General features: G+C 59.8%; 2 protein-coding genes across 4 annotated transcripts in view; both read left to right on the forward strand.

Moving 5' to 3' along the window:
- ZC3H18 (zinc finger CCCH-type containing 18) overlaps positions 1–14,952 on the forward strand; it is a 60,604-nt gene extending 45,652 nt beyond the window's left edge. For both annotated transcript variants that reach the window (XM_044761041.2, XM_044761039.2), the window contains 10 exons: positions 3,035–3,226; positions 4,053–4,178; positions 7,366–7,470; positions 9,011–9,154; positions 9,617–9,676; positions 10,805–10,965; positions 11,138–11,337; positions 12,002–12,098; positions 13,124–13,220; positions 14,066–14,952. In XM_044761041.2, the coding sequence (XP_044616976.1) occupies positions 3,035–3,226; positions 4,053–4,178; positions 7,366–7,470; positions 9,011–9,154; positions 9,617–9,676; positions 10,805–10,965; positions 11,138–11,337; positions 12,002–12,098; positions 13,124–13,220; positions 14,066–14,273 (1,390 nt within the window). In that variant the 3' untranslated portion in view covers positions 14,274–14,952. The remainder of the gene's footprint in view (positions 1–3,034; positions 3,227–4,052; positions 4,179–7,365; positions 7,471–9,010; positions 9,155–9,616; positions 9,677–10,804; positions 10,966–11,137; positions 11,338–12,001; positions 12,099–13,123; positions 13,221–14,065) is intronic.
- Positions 14,953–20,148: 5,196 nt separating this feature from the next.
- Positions 20,149–22,412, forward strand: IL17C (interleukin 17C). Of its 2 annotated transcripts, none has more exons than XM_014836597.3 (3): positions 20,149–20,347; positions 20,668–20,999; positions 21,603–22,008. In XM_014836597.3, exons 1-3 carry the CDS (start codon positions 20,345–20,347, stop codon positions 21,862–21,864), a joined length of 597 nt encoding a protein of 198 aa, XP_014692083.1. In that variant the 5' UTR covers positions 20,149–20,344; the 3' UTR covers positions 21,865–22,008. The 2 variants fall into 2 exon arrangements, with proteins under 2 accessions (XP_014692083.1, XP_014692084.1); XM_014836598.3 differs by having other exon boundaries at positions 20,214–20,347; positions 20,671–20,999; positions 21,603–22,412.
- The last annotated feature ends 1,598 nt before the right edge of the window (positions 22,413–24,010 follow it).

Raw genomic sequence — 24,010 nt, forward strand, 5'->3', positions numbered from 1 at the left:
GTGTTAGGTGTTGGGCCTGATAGGTGTGGAACTTGCTAGTTGTAGATTGACTGACTAAACGGTTCAGAAAATATCAACAGGCAATGGTTTTTAACTGTTAGGATGTGATCTAACTAGATGCTAGTCACAGCAAAGCCAGGTGTAGACCAAGATGCTGGTGGTGGAGAATCCGCAGTAACTAAAAATCAGTCCCAAAAAGGCAGGATCTTTTATGAAGAAAACTATTATCCTTTGCTGACACCCGTAAAAGAAGACATGAAGAAAAGGCAAGATGCTGTTCGTAAGTGTAATACAACTTTCAAATGCAAAGCCCAGTGGGACTAGGGGAGCGGGGTCTGACAGCGCTGCTCAAGTTCCTCCATAGGGAGACATAGGCAGGACGCACCAAGAAATCTGTGAACATTAAGAGTATTGGGAATTTTGACTATGTTGTGGCCCTGTCTGCAGATGGGCTTTCAGAATGAGAGTAGATAGATTAATGGAGAGCAGAGCCCGCGAGCACTCCCCCCTCCCAGTAAGAATTTATATACATCAAAGGCGGCCTTGCATCACACGTTCAGGACAGAGAAGCTTGTCAGCCAGCCCTGCGGCGATGGTCAGCAGGGGAGGGTCGTGGATCGTCCCCTTGTGCCGGACCATACGTACCAGATACTAAAACAGACTAATTCCAGGCACACCACAGAGTAGGGTTGAAAGGCAAGAAACTCCAGATCAGCTAGGATAAAATGTAGTGACTGTGACCTGGAGTGGAGAGGGGCTCCGCGAACCTAAAGGAAACTACGCAGAGAAGAGGTTGGTTTGACAACTGAAAGTGTCAGCCACCACCGCCAACACGGTTCACACAAATAGCCTGGGGAAATGCAGGGCCTTCGTGTGTGAAGAGCTTCTGGAAGACTGGCCAGGAACAAAGCAGGCCGCCAACACTCACAGGTGGCCAGGAAGCCCGGAGGATGAACCTTCCAGGCCTTTGGGACCTCAGGCAACAAACGGGAGCCATTTCTGTGGACGCTGTTGCCCAGCTTGGGGCTGATTTTCGACTGGGTGGTACTTGTGGTCTTTGTGGCGCAGGAGCCCAGACTCGTTGAGAGCGAGGTCACTGGGAACCTCGCACAGCTGGGGAGTCTCACTTGGTTTCACTTTCAGGGAAAGTAGTCAACAACTTACCAAGAACCTGTAAAATGCTCCTCTCCTGTGGCCCACTGACTCCACTTCTGAGGAATTTGCGCTTAAAAAGACAAGACGTCCATAAGGATTTATATATAAATGGTCATTTTTTTTTTCTGCTTTATCTCCCCAAATCCCACCTGGTACATAGTTGTATATCTTAGTTGCAGGTCCTTCTAGTTGTGGCGTAAAGGGTCATTTTAATGTTGCTTTTTTTTAAGTTAGAAACAGCTAACAGTATGGAAATGTTCGGATGTTGTGACGTGTGACAGTGAATTATCACATAGTCAAGACCACGTGTCCACAGATGGACGACGTGGGAAGAGAGAGCCCCCTTGCTGGCCGAGCAGTATGCAGGCAGGTCCCAGTTGTGTTCAAAATTAGTGTGAGTGCACACGTGAGTGTTCATCAAGGAAAATACGAGAAAGGTGGGGAGGGGACGCAGAGATGCTGGCATTGGCTGTCCCCAGAGAAGAAGATGATGAGATTTTTATTTCCTTGTTTCTACTTTGTGTATTTTCTGAAAATTTTAAATTATATGATTTTTTTTTTTTTTTGAGGAAGATCAGCCCTAAGCTAACTACTGCCAATCCTCCTCTTTTTGTTGAGGAAGATTGGCCCTGAGCTAACATCCATGCCCATCGTCCTCTACTTTATACATGGGACACCTCCCACAGCATGGCTTTTGCCACGTGGTGCCGTGTCCGCACCTGGGATCCGAACGGGCAAACCCTGGGCCGCTGAGAAGCGGAACGTGAGAACTTAACCCCTGCGCCACTGGGCCGGCTCCTATATGATTTTTTAATTAATAAAAACATATATCACAAGGCCAACAGATGCCTTCACATTAAACTGCCATTAGTGGTTCTGGGCCCCTGCACTTTGGCTGTTTTCAGGGAAGATGTTTTGGTTTGTGGGGTGTTTCTGTGGGGCGCAGGGCACCCTGGCTTGGTCTCAGCTTCCGCCCAGCACGGCAGAGCTCCCTGCTCCCCCTTTCTCTCCACCCTGAGCTCCTGATTGGGGTGGGCGGGCTCACATGGTCAGGACTCCGTCGCCAGCTGCCTCCCTCCTGGGAGGAGGGCTCCTGGGTTCTTCTGGTCCACTGGCTACCGCAGAGTGTGGCTTTACTGTGAAGGCTTTGATCTCGTCTGCCCACCGGTCACAGCGTGTGCAGCCCCACCGGGATCCCGGAGAAGTTGCTGGTCGGGCCTTGTACTCTCCTCTCACTAACCCACTAGCCCTCAGTCTTGACCACTGGCAGTTAATGGCTTTTCTCTGGGCGCCCCTGTGACCTTCTCTGGGCTGCTGTCTCCTTTCTCTCTCTCTGGGGCTCTCTTCAGGATGTTCTCTGGGTGAATTAAACCAGGCTCTTTAAACCTAAGTCAGAGAACAAAGGAAATGTTTAAGGCTTGGGTTGATAATTCACCAACTTTCTAATGCATTTGAAAACAAACGTACTTCATTACCCTTTAATTTCATAAGTGTTTGTTGTGCACCCCGGGTGCTGGCTCTAGAGGGAGTGTGTTGGAGGAGCCAGCTCCGTCCCTGTCCTACCCAGAGCTCGCAGGGTGGTGGGAAAGATAGGAATTCAGTAAGTACCAGTATGGGAGGTGCCATGAAGGAGAAAGACATCCCCCTGAAAAAGCTGCGTGTGCGTGGAGCCTTGTGGAGAGCTCTGAGGTTCTGGTTCACGGTGAGCTTTGTTGTGAGGGGAGTATCTGCTGCCTCTTGTCCAGGACCCTTTAGTTTTCAGGCATTCCCCAAATAAGCCAGTGCTGTCACAGTCCTCACCTCTCAGTTTCTTTCAGCATACAGCAGTGCTGTCAAGTGGAAGGTGGCCTGGGAGTTACTAATAGCTCTGTGATTTTAGCCGTCAAGCTGAACCACCAAAGAAGGAGGTCGCCTCTGCAGGGCCACAGGTGAAGCGAGCCGACGAGTGGAAGGACCCTTGGCGCCGGTCCAAGTCTCCCAAGAAGAAACTCGGGGTGTCAGTCTCCCCTAGCCGGGCACGGAGGCGTCGAAAAACATCAGCCTCGTCAGCCTCAGCCTCCAATTCCTCCAGGTAAGGAGGCCGCTGCCCCGAATGGCTGCTCCATAAGCGTGGCAGGCCGCGCTGCGCCCTTGCTGCCTGAGGGCGAGTCGGTGGGGCTGAGGGGTGTGGCTGGCCAGCAGATTGTGGAGTGACTGGGGCGCTAGAGCAGCAGCGGCCAAGTGGACAGATGGAGGAGCTTCGCATAGCCCAAAATAAACACCGGGTCAGCCAGGACACGGGTGGCCCAGAATGGAGCACAGACCTGGCCTGGGAGGCAGGGAGGAGCAGCGCTGCCCTAAGTCGCTCTGGGAGGGACGCTGTGAGGCCGAAGAGCAGAAGAAGGGCTTGAGCCCCATCATCTGCTCTGTCTGTCCCCTTCTCCTGCGATTTTGGCTAGCAGCTCAGAAACGTGTGTGCATGCTGGGCCTGAACGGCCGAGTGAGGATGGCGGGTGAGAGCTGAGTCTCCTCGCCAGAGACAGGAGTACAGATGGGAAAGGGGCACCGGGAGGAGTCTGGGGTGTTAGAGGGGCCCGGAAGGGTCAGTTTGGGCTCAGGGTTCACTGCATGCACGGGTGGACAGATAGAGAGGTACACACACGGGTCAAACATGCTTACCTACACACGTGGCGCACATGTCCTGGCTCTGTCCACCAAGGGCCCAGGAGCTGTCGCTCCGCAAAAATGAGCATGCCAGCTGTCAGTTTCTAAACACCGTTCCCACCAGAAGGGGGACTGGATGGCAGTGTCTCCACACAGGTGTCAGGGGGTGTGCATGCACGTGTAGCCGTCATCCAGCACAGTGGGCAGGCGGCCAGAGGAAGACTCAGCCCCCGCCCCTTCCTCGAATTGTGCAGGTCATCATCACGGTCGTCGTCCTACTCTGGCTCTGGCTCGTCCCGCTCCCGGTCCAGGTCCTCGTCCTACAGCTCCTACTCCAGCCGGTCTTCCAGACACAGCTCATTCTCAGGCAGCCGGTCCAGGTACGTCCCCGCGGCCCAGCAGCTGCAGTGGATGTGGGCACCTCTGGGTGCGACCCACAGCGTCTAGAGGTGCCTGGGTGGTGACAGGTCTGTCCTGACGTGTTTGTCCAGGGACTCAGTTTTCAGAACAGAGTCGCTAGGTTGTTTGTCCTGTGGTCGATTCTGAAATGGAGCACGCAGCAAGATGCCAAATAAACTGCAGGTGCTGGGAGTTCTGAACACAACGCACGTCAGTCGGTGGTTCAGAAGCAGCACCAACGCTGGCCTGTTTTGGGGGTTTGCTAAAGTGAGAAATAAGGCAGCTATGGGGTCAGCGCCAGCCCCAGCCACACCATGTGTAGCTGCACTGTCCACTGGAGGCGGCCAGCCACACGTTGCAGTTCACTTTCCAGTACAGTGAAAATTCTGAAGTCTGCGTGAGCCCCATTTGGGTGTTCACATGTAGAACATTTCCATCTTCACGTGGAGTTCTCGACTGTTCTAGGAGGATCAAACAAGTTGTGTGTTTTCCCAGTTGAAAAGAAAGAGGCAGACTCTGTCTGGAGTTGTAGAGGATTCTTGGTTGTTGTTGGTGGGAACAGTCTTTGGTTCCGTGATTAACAGGAAAGTGCGCTCTGTCTTTGGTTCTTGAGCTTCCCAGCGGTCACGTTGCCATGTGGCCACCTGTGCACAGACCCGATGTCATCGCGCCCCCTGTCCAGCCCTGGAGAAACCACTGGCTGGCTTAGTCCCTTTCTGTCTCGTTCTGCCAGCCTGAGTGAGATGCCCCTGTGGGGACCCCACCCGGCTCCCCTTCCTCTCCCTTGGCCCCGTTCAGGGTTTAGTTGGGAGAGGAGAATCCTAGCCTGGAGGGAGGCTGCTGTCCTGTAGCTTCCTCCTTGACGACGCAGACGCTCACCAAGCTCTCAGTCCTGTCTGCGCCCTCTCTGAGCTCCACTGTCACTTTGCTCTGTCCCCGCACGCAGCACAGCTCTCCCTGAACGCCACGGGAGTAGCTGTGGGGGCTCTCATCCCAGTGAGTGAACAGAACCCCACGCAGACCCCCCACACACACTTCTTTGGGAGGCCTGTCAGCAGATGTGCCAGCTTGCGGTGGGCTGTTGTCCCCAGTGTGCCCCTTGCTGGCAGTCATCTTAGGTTGCAGAGAGGACCAGAACAGCATGAAGAGACCACCGAAGTCACTAGATCTGATGTTCAAGTTGACATTTTTAGTGGGGCAAAGAACAAATGGAGTAGATTACACGTGGGGCCTGTTTTCTGTGAATGTTGGATCTTGTGCAGAGTGACAGCTGTGGGAAAGAAAAGCACACTTCTTTCTAAGGATGTCTAGAGGGTCAGCTGTGGGCACCGGGCCTCACGCCCTTCCTGCCAGGAGTATAAGCAGCACCCAAGGGCAGCAGAGGAAGGCCGCCAGTCGTGGGGCAGTCAGGGTTGCTGCATGTAGGAGGCGAGGTAGAAGGCAGAAAGGACGCTGATCAGAGCATCAACGATAAGAGAAACCATGTGTGGCTTCATTTCAGAAACAAGACTGATGAGCCGTAGGGAAGAACCCTGAGCCACGCTGAGACATTTGGAGGTTTAGGGAGTCATAGTCGGGGTGAGGAGTCACCTCCAGTCTGTCCTCCATGTGTGCAGTTGGTGACACTAGGCGAGATTGGGAAAAAGGCCTGTGGCGTTGTCTGAGGTCAGGGCTGGGGGCAGCTGTGAGGAGGCCCAAGGTTTCAATGGCGGGAGAAAGAACCGCCAGCTCGGTTTCACGGGTGGCCAGGCCTTCACACTGAGTGAAGCACGGGGCTAGCCTCTGGGGCCAGTAGGAGGAATTCGGCAGGAACCTGGCTGCCCTTCCCTGCGGGTGTACCCCAAGGAGGGAGCTCGACTTCCTCATCACCCAGCTCTGAGAAGCTCCACTCGGGACCCAGCCCTGTGTCCCAAACTGTCCCTCATCAGCTGCAGAGTAGCCTCCCAATTGGATCCTAAGCTTCTTAGCCATTTCCACAAGATGGAGCACTCTCTTCACTGCTCACCTCCCCTCCGGGCCCCGCTGACTGCCAACCAGGACCGTTCCTGTGTCCGCTCACTCAGCAGAGCGCTCCCCTGGCCCATGCCGCGGCTGCCCCTGGGTGCATGTATGTGGCCACTGCGGACAGTGACAGGAGTGCTGCCCTGCCTGCTCCCCGCATGGGGGCACTGGCTCTGCAGCAGCCCCTTCTGAGGAACGGGCACAGGGAGGGAGTGACCCCGAGGAGGACGTCTTGGCGGGGACACCATGCTGCACTGTCTTACAGAAGCTTCCTGGAAGTCAGCTTGGGCATTCTTCCCCATCTGCTGCCGCGGCGGCCCCTGCCAAGTAAAGGGGTCTGAGGACAGGAGAGGAGACAGGCGTCTCTCCTGTGCGGCTCTGTCTTTGAACATCGCAGCCGGTGTGACTGCGGGAGTCTGCTGTTACTTTAGCTGTAGTGGTAGTTTTGCTGAAAATGTTGAAAATCTTATATGACAGATTCTAAGTAGGGGAAAAACCGGCCAACCCATGAGCCTTTCGAAGGCTTACCTCCTGTGTGATGTCATCGTGAATCCCAGTACAGAGGAGTCAGCAGCCTGGCCAGGCCGTGCCTCCTGGAACCCCTCCCAGCCCAACGGCCCTTTCCCAGCACTCTTTATCCATCCTGCTGACACCTGAAACTTGTGTCGAAATGGAGCTCGTCACAGTTTCCTTCAGCTGGAACACTCCCCGGGCCAGCCCCTACCTCTTAGCGCTGTCACGTCTGTTCACAGGCCTGCCTTGTCGTGCTCAGAGCCACCCTCAGCCCCTGCTTCAGGTCCCCACTCAGCCCCGAGCAAATCTGCCCAGTTCCCCGGCTTGGTCCTCGGTCCCTTGGTCTTGCCATGGCCAGGTCAGGCTGTGTCCTCTTGTAGGAGTTTCATAGGAGCATGGAGAGCAGAGCCTGTGCCTTTTGCATCTTGCCTTGGGCCCCACGGCCTCCAGGAGGACCACCAGCACTCTCCTTTCTCCTCTGATGGTGTACTTCAGGGAATGACCAAGGACTGCCTGAAATCCATTTTAAATCTGAGGCAAATCAGTAGAAACTCGTGGTGGCCTCTCTGTGCATCTGGGGCGGTGTCCCCAGTGTTCCTAGGCGCAGACCAGGCCGCATGATGTTCCCTCCTCATGCCTCTGTTTCCTCCCTAGGTCCCGGTCCTTTTCCTCGTCCCCATCCCCATCCCCGACGCCTTCCCCACACAGACCTTCCATCAGAACCAAGGGGGAGCCAGCCCCGCCTCCCGGGAAAGCAGGGTAAGTGCTCGTTGTCAGCCTCTCAGGAAGCTGGCACCCTCCAGCCTTCTCCCTCCCTCTCATGTCTCATCTGGGGAGAAGCCCAGTGGGAACTGCACACGGGACCCTTGGAAGGTGTGCAAAGGCCACAGGGCACAGACCTGGCCTCACTGCCCGCTGTGGACCTCAGGGCCACATGGTGACAGCTGTGCTCCTAGGAGCAAGTGGAGGGCCCGCAGGCAGGTCGGAGGTGGTTTCCCACCATGCTCCCCCCGGAGCTGTGTCTTGCCCACAAAAGGAGCAGCCCTGCCAGACTCCCTCTCGTCCTGCACCTTTTTTCCTGCTCCTGGAACCGGTCATATTGATCCTTCTCAACAGATGCGACTAACGTGAGAAGTTAGAAACATTTAGAACTTATTATGTGAACGTCATGACACCTAGCATGCAAGGCCTTGGGTCGCAGCCCCAGAGTGAAGGTGGCCTCCCCTCCTGCAGCTTCCTGGGCACTTCAGGGCACTCGGAGGTCAAGGTGGCCCTGATACCGGAGGGCCGAAGCAGCCCACGTCTGCGCAGACTGGCCTGGCTCCTGTTCCTGCCACACCGCCGGTCCTGCTTTCGGACTCGTTCTCACGTTGGTTAACTGGTTAGCAGGAAGTAGCCCGGCACCTCCTGCGTGGCAGGCAGTGAAAAGCTCTACACGGCAGGGTTTTTCGTCCTGAATGGAATCTGCTAACAGGCCTCAGAAACACTTAGAGAACCCTGAACAGCTCACTGTTAGACAGCAAATGGTGTCGAGGTGTGACATGTCCGATGCCCCACACCATCTCCGTTGTAACGTTCAACGGCCTAACAGACGTGAGAGCCCGCCGTTTGGACCCCTCAGCCTCTGCAGAGGCTGTGCCAGCGCAGACTTCGTACAGATGACGTCACATGGGCACACGCTTCCTTCTTTGCGTCTCTCTCGGCACAGACTCCAGCTGACCCTGATGCTGTGCTGAGCGGCTCGATTCTGCCCACGACTGTTTGCTGCTGCATCCACTTGTTGACAGGGTTTCTCATACAGTGCTGTGCGCCGTGCTCCAGCTGAGCCACGAGTTCAGTGCCATGAAGATAATTTGCACAATACTTTTGCCACGCTAACAGTACTAAGAGAAGCTCTGGGGGCCATTTTCTTCACTGCAGTGTGGTTCCCACACGTGAGCGCACCCAGCACCGTCAGAGGGCCACCTCATGTCTGGGCAGGAGGTCGAGGGCAGCCTAGGTACATGGTCTCCAGCGAGGCTGTGTGGGGGCCACATTCCTGAGGGAGCACGGCACCAGCTCTCAGTTCTTCTGTGGGCTCTTCAGAGGCACCTCCTGTTCCTGCGTTTCAGAGGGAAGCGGGATGGTGCTGGGCAGAGACGCTCCAAGACCTCAGAGTGACATGGGATTGACAGGAAATGGCCTCTCGTGTCTGTGCCGACCTCGCGTCCCAACGATGGGACGCCACGCCCTGAGGTTGCCAGCAGGGCCTCCTCTGCTGCCCAGCCACGTCTGACCCTCCCTCCGTCTCCTATCACAGAGAGAAGTTGGTGAAGAAGCCAGCCCCACCTCCAGCCCCACCACAGGCCCCTAAAACCACTGCTCCCGCTCCTGAGCCCGCCAAGCCAGGAGACCCTCGGGAAGCCAGGAGGAGGGAGCGACAGGCCAGGACCCCCCCCCGGAGGTGAGCGTACTGGCTCTCGGGGACCCTCGAGGGGATTTCCACATCTTTGGTGCCAGAGCTGTCAGGGGGGCACTCCCGAGCCAAGCGGCTGAGGCTATGGGACTGTTCTGACCCTGACTTGTGTGTCTTTGGCAGCCAGGTCACCTCACCAAGCCTCAGTTCCCCCATGAGCATGATGGGAGGTGTGAGCCCGTCCCACTGCTCCACTTGAGGAGAGAAGGCACAGTTGTGAGGGACACGGGCACTCTGGACGTTAGAATCTTCCTTGGACAGAGGCGTTGGTGGGGCGGGGATGCTGATGAGAAGAGCTGCACTTAGAGTAGAGCCCTCCCCTCTTCAAGTCGGTACAGGTCCCCTGCTGAACATCTGTGCCAGACCTGCAGGGAGCCTGGTTCTGAGGAGGGGCTGGGCCTCTGTCTGCTCTGCAGAGACGTGAGTGGGGGCCTTTGTCTTCTGTTGCAGGCGGACCATCAGCGGCAGCGGCAGTGGCAGCAGCTACAGCGGCTCTAGTTCCAGATCCAGGTCATTGTCAGCATCTCTCTGGCTCCATTAGCTTCTGCCTCTGTTCCTTCCTCCCAGTGAGGTCCAGGAAACCCTAGGAAGAGGTCACCTCAAGCATGGCATCCTTCTCCCTCAGGCAGCCTGTGGCCTTCTGCTGGCGAGGGCTGGCTGTCTCCAGTCGGATGAAGAGAACAGACTGATGCTCACATAGTTGGCAGGCCTCCCCAGCAGCTCCAAGCGCAGGCAGCTGCCCGGCTGCAGTCTGTCCCAGGAGCGCCAGGACAGGCTGGGGGAAGCCAGGTGCTTCAGCCCAGCGGGCCCAGGAGAGGCTGGCACAGAGGCAACCATCCTGTCCCTGTATGAGGGCTGGGTCCTGCCCTATCCTTGGTGCCCAGGGCAGCCAGGGGACAGCCATTAAAAAAAAATCTGAGAAAAGAATTTTGCTGTTGTTTAAAAAGATGACAGTATTCAATCAGTCCTTAGATTCCTTAAGTCAAACTTTCTCTTCATTTCCAGCGAGCGGATATTTTACATTTGCCCAAATCTTTCTAAATAGGTTTACAGTCCTAACCTTTAAAAACAAAATTAGACTCTGTTCCTACCACCCCATTCTGGCATCTGATGGCCTTAGGAAGCAGTGGTTGGTGTTTCCTGGAAGTGTAAGAGACTGACGTAGCAGTTTTGTGCCTTTCAAGTCCTTGTGTAGCGTGAGCTGTGACAGAACCGAGGACCTGTGAGCTTGGCGCTGCGTACGAGCTCTCCTGAGCCACGCAGGGTTGGGGCGTCTGCCTGGTGTCTGGCCTTCCTGTGGGCTGAGGCTCTCTCCTCCTGTTGTGCATTGTTAACCAAGACTCTCAGTTCTGTCTCGCCAACTTTGGGGTCACGCTTAGTGTGTGGCCCTTCCCCGCAAACAGCATCGCTGCTCATTGTACAAGGGGGCCCGCGACTCAGTGACGTGGGCGTCCCTTCACTGTGTGCACCTTTCATGAACTACCCAGAGCCCCCCTGAAATCTCAGGCTTGGTGGCTACACTTTAAAAGTGGGAATTGGGGAAAGTGGACCTAGAAGCCTGCACCAGTTTCGCGGCCTCCAGCCCTGTCCCATGTTGCAGTCAGGCCTGTGGTCACAAGCATGCTTGTGTGTGCCCAGGTCTCTGAGTGTGAGCAGCGTCTCCTCGGTGTCCAGCGCCACGTCAAGTAGCAGCTCAGTGCACAGTGTGGACTCAGACGACATGTATGCAGACCTGGCCAGCCCCGTGTCCTCAGCCAGCTCGCGGTCCCCCACCCCAGCCCAGACCAAGAAGGAGAAAGGTACAGTGGCTCCAGAGAGGGTGGCCCTTGGTGGAAAGAGGCTGTGTGTGGAGCCCCCAGTGCTGTCTCTGCACACATGGTGCTTGGCTGGGACCTCATCCCTCCTCCAGGTGGCACACGGGAGGCCGTCGTGCCGCAACAGTCATGGTGACTGAGCGTTTCTCATTGGCAGGAAAGTCTAAAAAAGAAGATGGTGTTAAAGAGGAGAAGCGGAAAAGGGATTCGTCTACACAACCGCCCAAATCCTCGAAACCTTCCGCAGGCGGTAAATCCTCCCAGCAGCCCACGACCCCCCAGCAGGCGCCCCCCGGGCAGCCCCAGCAGGGCGCCTTCATGGCCCACAAGGAGATCAAGTTGACACTGTTGAACAAGGTGAGGCCGCGGGCGCTGCTGGTGGGAGCCCCGGGGAACGCAGCGCCTCAGGGTCGTCCTGCTGCCGGAAGCCACTTTCCTCCTGAGATTGAGACCAAGTGGGGACCAGCAAGTGGCCTTTGTGCCTTCGCCCCTGCTTGTCCTCCTGCCCTGGTGGACAGCCTTGTGGGAAGTAGAGGGATGTGTGGGCACGGGGTAGACGAGTCCCCATCGCACGTCCTGGGGGATCAAGTGTCCGGGGCTGTGGGTGCTCTGCCTGTCCCCAAGGACGTGCATCCTCGGCCGTTCTCCATGTGCCTGGGCCCAGCCAGTCCACAGAGCAGCACTGGGACAGACAGCAGAGCACACTTGCCCTCTGCGAGTTGATGTCCCTAAGGCCCCGTGGGACTGGAGGAGAGGCCAAGTCCACTGGAGCCCCGTCCCCGGCTAGTGGCCCCCACAGGGAGCGCAGCATCTCTCAAGACACCTTCGCTACGGAGAGTGAAGGCCCTGAAATCATGGGCCCTGCTTCATTCGGGGGCGTGGGGGAGCCCCAAAGGAGGGACTGTGGGAGCAGAGAGCCGGCGTGGGTATGAGGACCCCCTGCTCCGCCCCTGCGCTGTGCGTGTCCGCCCCGGTGCTGGGCCAGCCCAGCCGTCCTCAGGGTGCTCCTTCGTCGTTTCAGGCGGCTGACAAAGCGAGCAGGAAGCGATACGAGCCTTCCGACAAGGACAGGCAGAGTCCTCCTCCAGCCAAGCGGGCTAACGTGTCCCCAGACCGAGGTGAGCCCCGCCTCCAGAGCTCCAGCCCTCCGCAGGGTCTCCAGGCCACGGGGACTAGGACCCCGTTTGTTCCCAGAAAGTATTGAGTACCCCAAGGAACTTAGCGTGTGGGTTCCATCTGTCAATATTTACGGTATTAGAAGTTAAAACTAACAAAAATTGCTTAATATTTGTTTTCAAATAACACTGTGAACCACTGTGCTTACCACAGACAACGTTCTTATGAAAAATAAGAATGTCTCCCAAACAGAAGTTAGCAGAGCGGCGTTAGCCTTTCTGTCTTGTGAACCTCGTTGATGTCTGGCTGGCAGACGCCGGCCGGGTTCCCGTCTCTTGTGATGGCACCAACCCTGGGCGTGCGAGGATGAGAGTGCAGAGGGCAGGCCGTGTCTCACTGTCGCTCTGAGAACAGTGTGACCGCGGGGACCCCATGGTCTAGCAACCGCCCTGCTGGCCCGGGGCAGGCAGAGCGCCTTGCGGCTGCGGTAACAAGCAGTTTGCGCAGCCATCTTCTTAGATCGGGGCAGGCGGGGGTGCAGGGCCCGGGGCCGCCCCCGGCACAGCCACCTGGGCCCAGAGCCTCCGCCTGCCCCAGGGAGCCCGCCACCCGGCAGCAGTGTGGCGCACACGCCCGATTGCTGGGCTCACTTTTACTTTTTAAATTGCCTTGCCTTTTTGTTCCCCATTTGAAGACACTTATGAGTTTCTTCAAAGCAAGGAGAGAGAGTTTTGTTTCCTTTGGATAGTGAGAGTTCCGTGGCCTGTTGGACGCTGACTCAGGAACCTGGAACCCAGATCTGACCTCAGCTGGGGTGGTTTTCCAGTACAGTCCACGCTCCCCTGACCCCCGCTCTGCCCTTGGCCTCCTCCTGTGACTTGGGGCAGCTGCACTGAGCTGCCACGACTCTGTGGAACAGGGTCACTGGTGTCAGTGAGGCCGCCCATCCCTGTCCATGCACGCCAGCCCCTGTGCTGCTGCCCCATGTGTAACTGGGACCCTGGTCTTATTGGCCCATGTCACCCAGGTTCTCGGGACCGGAAGTCAGGTGGAAGACTCAGCTCCCCAAAGCCAGAGCGGCAGAGAGGACAGAATTCCAAAGCATTGGTGGCCCCACCAGACAGGTGAGTGCCCTGCCTGGGTCCTGGGCACACCACATGGGCTCCTCTGCCACGGGGAGGGCTAGCCGAGCCTCCCTCCCCAGGTGGAGGCCCCAGCCTACAGCACGAGCCGAGGGGCAGGCCCCGAGACAGCAGGAAGGTGGCACTCAGCTTACATCTGGAGGCAGGAGAGTGGCCTGGCCTGCTTCTTCCTCTGCCCCAGCAGCCGGCCCGAGAATTCACAAGGGCCCGTGGCACCCGGCTCATGGGCTGCGGGCAGGGGCAGGGGGTGTGGGGCGGGAAGTGGTTGCAGCTCTTTCCTGTCGGGCATAGGAAGTAGCTTAGGTTTCCTTTTCCCAGGAAGTGGGCTCCAAGTCCCTGTGCACCTACGCTGTGTAGCTGGGGGTCAAGGGGAGGGTGGGTACAGGACTGGGTTAGCTGTGCCATGCGCCACACACACCCCTGCCCTCGGCCCACAGTGCTGCTTCAAGCTGGGGTTCGGCCTAGGGGAACCTCACGCCCTTGGGGCTCCTCCTGAGTCCACAGTGACAATCTGCCTTACTGCCAAGCGAGGGCGCATCCGAGGCCCAGAGCAGGAGGAACAGGTTAGCACATCACCAGGCGAGCCCCAGACACTGGGCCCCCTTCACCCTCCAGTCTCTGCTCCACGAACTAGGGGAGCAGGGGGCAGTGGGGCCCACACCTGACTGGCTAGGACAGGTGTCCCTCCACGGGAGGGGCTGCCTTCTGCTCGGCAGGCACAGCTTCTGGGGTCCTGGCCCCCAGCTAGGCCTGCCACGCCTGGCAGGAGGATCATGGCAAAGAGGGGAGGGGCCCTGCAACCCCCTGACGACCTCCTGCCCCTGCAGGAAGCGCCAGTTGTCACCGCAGTCCAAGAGCTCCAGCAAGGTCACCAGTGTGCCCGGCAAAGCCTCAGACGCTGGCGCCACCACTGCCACCGGCACCAAGTCAGGGAAGGCCAGCACGCTCTCACGGCGGGAGGAGCTCCTGAAGCAGCTCAAAGCCGTGGAGGATGCCATCGCGCGCAAGCGGGCCAAGATTCCCGGGAAGGTGTAGGCCAGCCGTTCCCGCGAGGGGAGAGACTCAGCTGTTTTTATAATAGGGTAAGCACAGCCATTTTGGATTTTGCAGTTAATGTCTTATCTTGGCTGTGAGTCTTTTTAAAAATTAAAAAAGAAAAAAAAGTTCCTCAGCTGGAAAAGAAGCCACACACACACAATGAAGATGACGCTGAATCCCAGCCTTCTCCCGACCAGACCGACAGTCCCTCCCAGAGCAGGAGTCCCGCCGGACAGGTGGACAGGCAGACAGGCCGGCCGCACGGCGAGGGCACGGCACCAATTCCACGTCACTTCTCAGGCCCTGACGCCCCGTCTGGCCTGCCGCTCCTCCTCCTCCGTCTCCTTTTCCTCCCTCTGCTGTGTCGTGTTCACACCACGCCACCCTCCTCGCTGTCGACAGGAACGGACCGGAACACCGAGTGCTTCTGAGCGGCCTCTTCCTGGCCCCACCGGGCTCCGGCTCAGAAAATATATATATTCTTGACTGAAGTCTGATTGGGAAATACTTCCTGTCTTTTATTTTAAGCATCAAATTGTTTTAGTTGATTTAAAAAGGAAAAAAAATACAGAAAAAGACCAAAAAAAAAAAAAGGCCAAGGGTATTGTTGGGCGTCTGTCTAATGTGGAGGGTCTTTTTTTGAGGGGTCTCCTAAAATAAAATATTTTGATAAGCAGCTGTGTTGCCCCAGTGGTGCTATCTGCATGTGCCTGTCGGGCCTTGAGGGGCCCTGACTGAGGGAGGCTGAGAACGCAGGGTCCCACTGGGAGGCCCCTGAGAGTCGCTTAGTTCTGCCAGCACATGGCTCTGCCCTCCGGCCCCAGCCCCTGGAGCCCCACGCCTCGTCTCGCTCCGTGTGGCACTGGCCTGGCAGGGATGCATGGGTTCTGGAGTCCTCCCACGGGAGCCGGGGTGCCTTCCCTGCAGTGGGCCCTGGGCTGGAGAGGGCAGCAAGGACACTCCTCGGGCCAGGCCGACCCCAGCCCGACAGCCAGTTCCCCAGTGCCTTAAAGGTACCCTCCAGTCCCCACGCAGATAGGCCGCTGTGAGAGGTCCGGGCCCGGGGCCACTGTCATCTCACTGCAGAGCAGAAATGGGCCGTCAGCCGTTGGAGCGGGGCCCCGCACGCCCGCTACAGCCCTTGCTCTCCGCTGGGAGACCCGGGGCTGGCTTGCGCCTTCCATGAGATTGAACTCGCAGCACAGTGCCCGTCGGCCGCCAGCCCCCTCACGCCTGCACCTCCGCTCTCAGATCACTGTGCAGCGAGTTCCACGAGCACTCGCGGGCCAATGCCCCCAGCCCACGCCGGCACCCCCGCTCTGGTTCTGGGCGGCCCTGCAGGGCCCAGTGGCAGGAGCACCAGGCTGCACTCTCGCTGAGCAGTGACCTGCCAAGCTGCGTCCAGCTTCCTGGGTGCGTGCCGGGCGCTCTGCCCCGAGGCCACGTGGCAATTACGACGTGGGCCGGGAGAGATGGGAGGGAGTGCCTGCCGCCGCGGGACGGGCCTGGGCCTCCTGCATGGACTGATTTCCATTTGACGTCCGCCTCCTCCCACAGCACAGGACACGCAATACATCTCTCGTCACCGTGACCTCAATCGTGTGTCTCAGCAATTTTTGAAGGCATATCTGACTTGCCAGCAGGTCAAAGCCAGGTGCACAGAGAACTCCCAGTGTCCAGGTGGGTGGCCTTTGAGGATAAATGGAGCCAGAATCCAGGACACTTGGGTACTAGCCTGTCCCTTTGCACTCTGTGCCCCCAAGCCACTGGGCCCACAAGCCAGCCATGCAGTGACTGCCCCTCTAAAGCTGGAGCCCCCAGGTGAGCCCACTGCACAGGTCTCTGCTCTGAGCCCTCCTTGCCGGCCTGACGGGTCCCTTCCTATCCCAAGCAGCTGACCCCAGCCTGGCCTCTGACACCGGGGCTGGAGCCACCGCCCTGGGTCCCCTCCATCCCAGCCGGGTTTAAGCTAGCTGCTTTCCCTTTGCCATCTGGGGTCGCGGCGCCTGGGCTGGGCTGGGGCAGGTGCCTGTCCTGAGAGGTGAGGGCCACACCCCAAGCCAACTCTGCCCCCTCCCCAGCCTGGTGGCCTTTGGGAAGAGGAAAGTGTCTTATGCGTCATGGCCCTCCGGGGAGCCCGAGGGCTGAGGGCTGAGGTCCTGATGGGGTGACCATGCCCAGAGTGGGCGTGGCAGCCAGGGCCTCCACTGGGGCTCTGCCTATAGGCTGCTCCTGCCCGTCCACAGCCAGAGCGCCTGCTGCGCTGCGGACCCCCACCCCACCCCCAGACTGCCCCTTCCCTTCCCACACAGGCTCCTTCCAGCTCCAGCTGTGCTCAAGCCTGCAGCCACCTGCCCCGCTCCTGATCCCCCTCTCTCTCGAACGGATGGAAATAAAAGGGAAAGGGTTTGTTTTTTTGGCTTAAATTTTCCCAACTCAAATGTGGAATCTAACCTCCAGCAGCAAGAAGGAATACATGACACCCTGCCCCGCCCAGCCCAGCACCGCTGTCATCTACTTCCTGCGCTGGGACCTGACCCCCCGAGGCCTGGGCCTCCACCTGCCCAGCTGCCCCCAGCGCCGGCTCCACCAGCACAGTAGCCCCTGCTGGCCCGTGAGCCCCACCCACGGACAGTGCTTGGCCTTGCTTGGCAGGAGGGCTCGCGAGCTCAGGCTGAAGGAGACGCAGGCCCTGGCCTAGGCCCCAGGCAAGCAAGCAGGGACCCTGCCCTGGCAGCGCCCTAGAAGGGTCATGGACAAGGGTGAGGTGAGAGGTCGTTCCTGATGGTGCAGAGTGCTGTGAGCACAGGACACCCGGCAGTGTCATCGACTGACCATGGGCAGGGCTGCTGGGGCCCAGGGGTCGGGAAGCCATGCCCATGGGAAGGGGGAGATGGTATTGTCGTCCCCGCTTCACAGATGAGGGGGCTAAGTCCTGCCACCGAGCCTCCCTCGAGGATGGGGAGAACTAGCCTCGAGCCTGAAGAGCCTGGAGCCAACCCCTCCTGCAGGCCGCCTCCCAGAGCCAGGTCCCCTTGGGCTGCTTCTGTCCAGCCGCAGCTGCAAGGACTCTGAGCCACAGGCTGGGCCACACCAGAGGTGCCCAGAGAGACTGGCCCTGGTGCGTCTGTTCCTTTGTCCCCAAGCTTCTGCCTTCCTGCCTTGGCCTCTGCCTTTTCTCTCTTGCCTGCCTTCCATCTGCCTGTCTCTGCGTTTGTGGAGTCTCCTTGGCTCTCCGCCTGTGCCCTCTGTCCATCTCCCCCTCCCGCATCCCCTCCTCTCCTCCTGCATCTCCATCTCCTCTCCTTGCACCTCCATCTCTCAGGGCCAGGACTTAGGGTGTGGTCAGCCAGGCCTGGGACGGGGGTCTTCTGGGACACTGCCTCCAGGATGCCCTCCGGCCTTCCTCTGGTGGCTCCTTTCCAGTCTTGCCCAATCCGGGACTTCTGTGCTTGCCTCAGCCGCCGCAGGAATGAGGCACCGCCCAGCCCCCGCCCTGCGTCCTTCCGGCCTCGCGACCCCAGCCCCCGGGCCCCTCGGGCAGTCCTCCCAGGCCCGCGGGACAGCACCCCGCGCCCGGGGAAGAGTGGGCGCACAGCCTGGGGCCAGGCCCCACCCGCGGCTATTGAGAACGGACACGGAGAATGCCGAAGGTCACCCCGCGGGGCACCGGCCAGGCTGCGCTGGACCTGCATCCGCCACTCTCGTGGGTGGGGACGCCGCAGCAGCCCCTGCAGGCGACACATTCACGGCCTTTTCATTCCTACGTGAGCCTGCGTGCACGGACTCCCGGCCCAAAGGAGGGTGAGGCCGCGCACCTCCCTCCTCCTGCCTCCGGGCACCTCCCTCCCCTCCCTGCCAGACTGACCTCCAAATGGCCCCGCGAGTGGGTGGCACTGTCACCCCGCTTTACCCGCGGAGGAATCCGGGCTCGTCCCTCTTCCCTGCATTCTGCGACACTCATGGAGCCCCTTGGCGCCGGGCGCAGCTCTGTGCTGGGGACACACAGGTCCGCTGCAGGTGCGGTCCCGCCCCTGAGGGACTCACCTGCTTCGTTGGGGGAGACAGGAGGGACTGGAGTTTTTCTGAGCTCCCCGCGCCCCTACAGGGAGGCCGGGCTCAGCTCAGCCTAGGGAGGGTCTTTTCTCCATCGCCCCAGCGGAGGGTGTCGGGGCTCAAGTTTGTCCAGATCTGTTGAAGCCCCAGCCCCAGCGCCTGTGAAGAGCGTGCCCCTCTCTGGGAAGAGGGTCTGAGCAGATGTGATGAAGGGGAAGCTCTTGAGATGAGGGCATCCTGGAGGAGGCGCAATGGTGAATGGCCTCAGAAGACAGAAAAGGAGGGACAGGCACAGGGAGAGGCCACGTGAACATGGAGGCAGAGGTTGGGGTGACGGGTCTACCAGCCAAGGAACCTCAAGGATCACCAACAGCCACCAGAAGCCAGGAGGGAGGCAGGAAGGATCCTCCCTCAGAGAGCCCAGAAGGGACCAACCCTGCTGACACTGATTTTTGACTTCCGGCTTCCAGAACTGGGAGACAATAAATTTCTCTTGTTTTAAGCCCCCTGGTTTGTTATGGCAACCCTAGCAAGCCAATACAGGGGGTGAGCTCCCCATTGCAGGAGGTATGCAAGCAGAAGATGGATGGCCATGGGCAGGGCCATTGTAGGGAGGAACAGCCCTGGGGACTGCATGCATCTATCCACATCTAATGGGAAGAAGTAGAGAAAACGGTCATGACACAGCACCTGCTGCCGCGGCATTTCCTCCAGGCCACCTCTGGGCAGGCTCTCCTTCCATCCTCACCTGCTCCCAGGAGAGCAGCGAAGCACCCTTCCAGGTGCAGACACTGGGGCCCCGAGTCACACGCTGCTGAGTGGAGCTGGGAGACCAGGCGTCGCTGCCTCCTCCGGCCCCTTCTCTTGGGGGTCTTCATGTCCCTTGAGTTTGCAGCTTCAAATGCAGAGAATGGCGCCTTAATGGTGTCCGTCCTGGCACCTGCCAGCGGGTGAAGAAAGACTGGAAGGCACCTTGACCACCCTCCCTCCCCAGACTCTCCTCAGCTGGGCATTTCAGGCTCTGACTTGAGAGGGCCAGGGCAGATGCCCTCGGGGAGGGTCTGGGAATGTGGCCAGGCCCCCGGGGGACCCCAGCAGGCCCTCCCCAGGACAGCGTCCAAACCCTAGACATTCGAAACTTTGCAAGACCTGGCCCCCAACTGTCTCCTTTTCGGAACAACAATGGTGCCGCCAGCACCCCCACCAGCCAGCAGCTCTGGGGTGGGGGGGCAGGCTGGGGGCTCCTGCACCTCCTTAAATAAAGCTCCTTAGGATGCACCACACTTTAAAGTTCCCGAGGCATCCTCACCCCCTCCCTCTCAGACTTTCTAGCTTGAGCTTCTGTTGAACAAAGCCACCAAGCCCAGCACAGAAACCCGAAGCCACTCGCCGGCAGCCCCCGAGTCTCTCCCGGAACCTGCCCCACCTGGGCAGGAGGGCGCGCTGTGCTCCACTTGATCTGGATCATCTCAGGTGAAACATGGGACCAACCACACATCCACCAACAGAGGACAGGAGAATCAACCCCAGAGAAGTGCCACACAGCACATGACATGAGCAAGCCCACACCCCAGCTACCCGGGCCACCAGGTCCAGACAGCAAAAACCTAAAAAAGCAAGTCGCAGAAGGATCCTCAGGACGAGACCCTTTTATAGAAGGTTCGCGAATGTCACACAGGCAGGACCTGGTCACGGCTCCCTTTGCAGGGGCTCAGCCTTGGATAAGGTCCCTCTGGTGATGGGGGGAGGGTAACGGGGAGGGTTGGGGTGGGGTGGGCATGGCCTGCCCTGGGCTGTGAAGGAGGGGACAGTCAGAACCGCCGGGCGGGAAGGAGGAAGCACAGCCGGGCACTTCCCCAGGAGGAAGCGCTGCCCGGATTTTCCCCAGGTGTGGCCAGAGGTATAAAGGGCGCCATGAGCCAGCCGCCACCAGGTCCGCCACCAGGTCTGCCACCAGGTGCGCCCCAGGACCGCTGCCAGGTGTGCCAGCCGCTCCGAGCCCAGCCGCTGCGATGGTGAGCCGCTGTCTCTCCCCAGCCCCCACCTGGATGGTGCCGCCTGGACCTGAAGCGGTGGCGGTTCGCTGACCCCTAAGCTGAGGATGTCGGGATGGGGTCAAGGAAGCCCCTCAAATCTAGGGGCAGGAAGCATCCAGGACCCAGGAGCCTGGTGCACTGAGGAGCTAGAGCTGAGAGGCTAACCTCTTGGAGCCTCAGTTTCCCCAACTGTAGAGAGAGGGCTGTACCCCCTCTTCCCACAGGGAACAGGGCAAGCTGGGGTGGCAGTGAAGTACCCCTTCCCCGGGTGCCCCCTGACCACCCACCGCCTATTCCAGCAGATCCTCCCTGGCCTCCTGCTTCTGCTCTGGCTGCCCACCAGCATGGCCCGCCACGGTCCCCCACTCTGGGGCAGCCTCCACACCCATGGGACTCCGCGCTGCTACTCGCCTGAAGAGCTGCCCCCGGGCCAGGTCCCCCCACACCTGCTGGCTCGAGCTGCCAAGTGGGAGCAGGCTTTGCCAGTAGCCCTGGTGTCCAGCCTGGAGGCAACAGGTCGCAGGAGGCGGCAGGAGGGGCCTCTGGCTGAGACACAGTGCCCGGTGCTAGGGCCTGAGGAAGTACTGGAAGCTGACATCCACCAGCGCTCCATCTCGCCCTGGAGATATCGGTGAGGGCCGTGGGGCTCGCTGGGCACCGGGGTTCCCGCTGTGTGACATTGAGCCGTTCCCTCCCCTCTCTGGGCACTGGCTTCCTGCAGACTCTCTGTGCCTCAGTGTTTTGACCCATGAAATGAGATAATCGTCCTGACCTCCAGCCAGCCAGCCCCACAGACCCGGGGGGGCAGGGCTCCATCAGATGAGCTCCTGCTTCCACTGATGTCTCCGAGGCCTCAGCCCAGACCTCGGCTACCAGGGTCCCCTAGGAACATCCTGGGGCCCCCACTCGAGCCCCTGCAGGGGTTGGGCTGGATCCACTGGGGAGGTAGGGAGGGGGCTCCTGTGCTCTGGGAGGGCATTGGTGGACGTGGGCAATCATCACTTATTGAGCACCAACTGCATGCAAGGTGCGTGCCACATCAGCCTCGGAGCCCTACCCCCTCCCTGCAGCCTGACCCCCTTGGCTGTCTCAGGGGAGCATCCCTGAGCTCGCAGGCAGCCCGGGCTGCTGGCGGGAAGGGATGTGCACCGACTGCACAGGCCCCCTGTCCGCCCACCGCCCACTGGCTGAGGCCCTCTGAGGGCCGGGACACTCACCCTGTCTGTCCCCGCAGCGTGGACACGGACGAGAGCCGCTACCCGCAGAAGCTGGCCTTCGCAGAGTGCCTGTGCAAGGGCTGCATCAGCACCAGGACAGGCCGCGAGACTGCCGCGCTCAACTCCGTGCCGCTGCACCAGAGCCTGCTCGTGCTGCGCCGCCGGCCCTGCGCCCCGGACGCCACGGGCGTGCCCGTGCCCGGCGCCTTCACCTTCCACGTGGAGTTCATCCGTGTGCCCGTCGGCTGCACCTGCGTCCTGCCTAGGACGGCGCGGTGACCGCCGGGCTCAGCCGTCCCCACCGTGCTGTGGGGCAGGATCGCCTCCCGCACTGGACTGTCGGGGTCTCTCAGAGGCCCCCTCTATTTATATGTATTTATTGGTTATTTATGTGCCCTGGCGCGCCCCAGCTCTGCTGCCCATGGGGTCCCTGGACAGGCACTGAGGCTCCAGGCCTCTGGTTTGAGGAAATACCGGCGGAGACCAGGTGCTGGAAGGGCCGCATCCCCGGTGCCCCGAGGGCTGACCCCGGCGCTGGGCAGTCCCCATCTCCAGACTCAGTTTACCCTTTCACAAAAACAGACAGTTGGGCTGGAAGGAAACTTTTACTCTTCCAGAACTTCTTAAAACAACAGAAAAGGTGCTCTGGTGGCTCCCTCCATGTCGGTGGTCCTCCAGGGTCCCCTCGCCCCATCACTGGTCTCGGGCTGGTCCAGGCCCCCCAAGCTCCCTCTTCCCAGCGCCCCCACAAGGAAAAAGCACCCTTCTATTTGTAAAACAATTATTTATTTTAAATGTATTATGTGGTATTAAATTGATAAACACTCCCCAGAGCACAGCATTGGATGGATGCGCCCCTCGCTTTCACCCCTGCCTGGCCCTTGACACCCTGCCGGCCCCACGGGGGCAGCCACTGGCCCAGATTCTGGTGTGTCCTTCCAGAAAGGTCTCTGTGTGACCCCCGGCTTCGTCCGGGGTGGGGTGGGCTCTAACAGAGTGGGACACGGGTCCCCTGCCGCCCCTGCAGTTTCCATGTGGTGGTCCCTCCCAGCCTGGGGACAGGTCTCGCTCCACAGCCCAGCCATGATGCAGGCAGGCCCCCTCCACAGTGGGGTCTGGGCGTGGCCAGGCCTTTGCTAGGACAGCGAGCAGCCTGTGGACAGGCGTCTCTGAGTGTAAACTCCTGGGGTGTCGGCTCAGGGGACGCGCCTTCGCTGCCTGGCTGAGCACCATCACCTTCGAGGTGTCTGAGCCCCCCCAGCCCCAGCAGAGGCGTGGGCAGATGTGAAGACCAGTCTCGTGGCCCAGATGCCCCCTCAGGCTTCTGCCCCTGCCCCGGTGACCTGCCAAGCTGGTGGCCAAGCTGGCTGGTGCCCCCAGGCCAGGCGCCCCACTCTTACTGAGAACGTCCAGGATCGGAGCACATTCGGGCTGTTACAGTCGGTGGCATTTTGTTAAGGGGCACAGGAGCGCATGGCCTCAGCAGAGGGAAGTTGTGGGAAGGGGCTCTGGGGCAGTTGTGGCTCAACGCCCCTTTGGAGCCTCAGTTTCCCCGCCTGCGATGTATGGGCCTGGCCTGCTCAGGGCTGACGTTGGGCTGTGTCTATGTCAGCACCTGCCTGCCTGCCATCGTCACCCACTGACTGACGCCCACTGCGTGGGTGCCCAGCAACAGCGGAGGAGGAGACCTTTGTCTGAGCCTGGAAGGGCTCCCTGGCGGCACGTACTTGCTGAGTTTTCACTCTGTGCCTGGCACTGGGGACAGCGCCATGAACGGCCGGCAGTGACTGCCACCACACGGCCAGCAGGAAGGGCTGGTCTGCTGTGGCGAAGGAATTAGGGACAGGGCGCAGGGACGGGGGAGGGGCTGCAGCTCCGCACCGAGGGCCAGGGTGGCTGCAGCCCGCGCAGATGGAGGGCCACCCAGGGGCCCGTGTTCCAGGCAGAGGGAGCAGCCGTGCCAAGGCCCTGAGGATGCGGCGTGCCCGTGTCTTAGGCTCCAGGGAGGTCAGTGTGGCTGGAGCCTACGAGCGGGTAGGGACAGTGGACCTGAGCTGTGGGACGGTCCTGGGCCAGAGCTGGGGCTTCAGAGCCGCCTGGCGGGTCAGCGGCAGTGCTGGGGATGGCCTGCAGGGGGTGGCAGAGTGGGGAGGTGACAAGGGCCATCCGGATTCACGCTAGACTGGGTGTGGGGGCGTGTAAGGGGTCGAGGTTTTGCTGACCTCCCAGAAGGCCAGAGCAGCCGTTCCAGCCGGGCTGCATTTAGACACTGGCCCAGTGGTGAGCGTCGCCGACAGGGCAGGATGTCCTCCCCGGAACGGAGAGGACCCCAGCCCCCAGCGAGCGTCGGAGGTGCTGAGAGGTGAGGGGTTAAGGGCTGTTCCAGGCTTTGGGAGATGGGCGCCTGGGGGAGCCCAGCACAGGG

This window comes from Equus asinus, chromosome 28 (genome assembly GCF_041296235.1).
Source record: "Equus asinus isolate D_3611 breed Donkey chromosome 28, EquAss-T2T_v2, whole genome shotgun sequence".
Classification (NCBI taxonomy): Eukaryota; Metazoa; Chordata; class Mammalia; order Perissodactyla; family Equidae; genus Equus; species Equus asinus.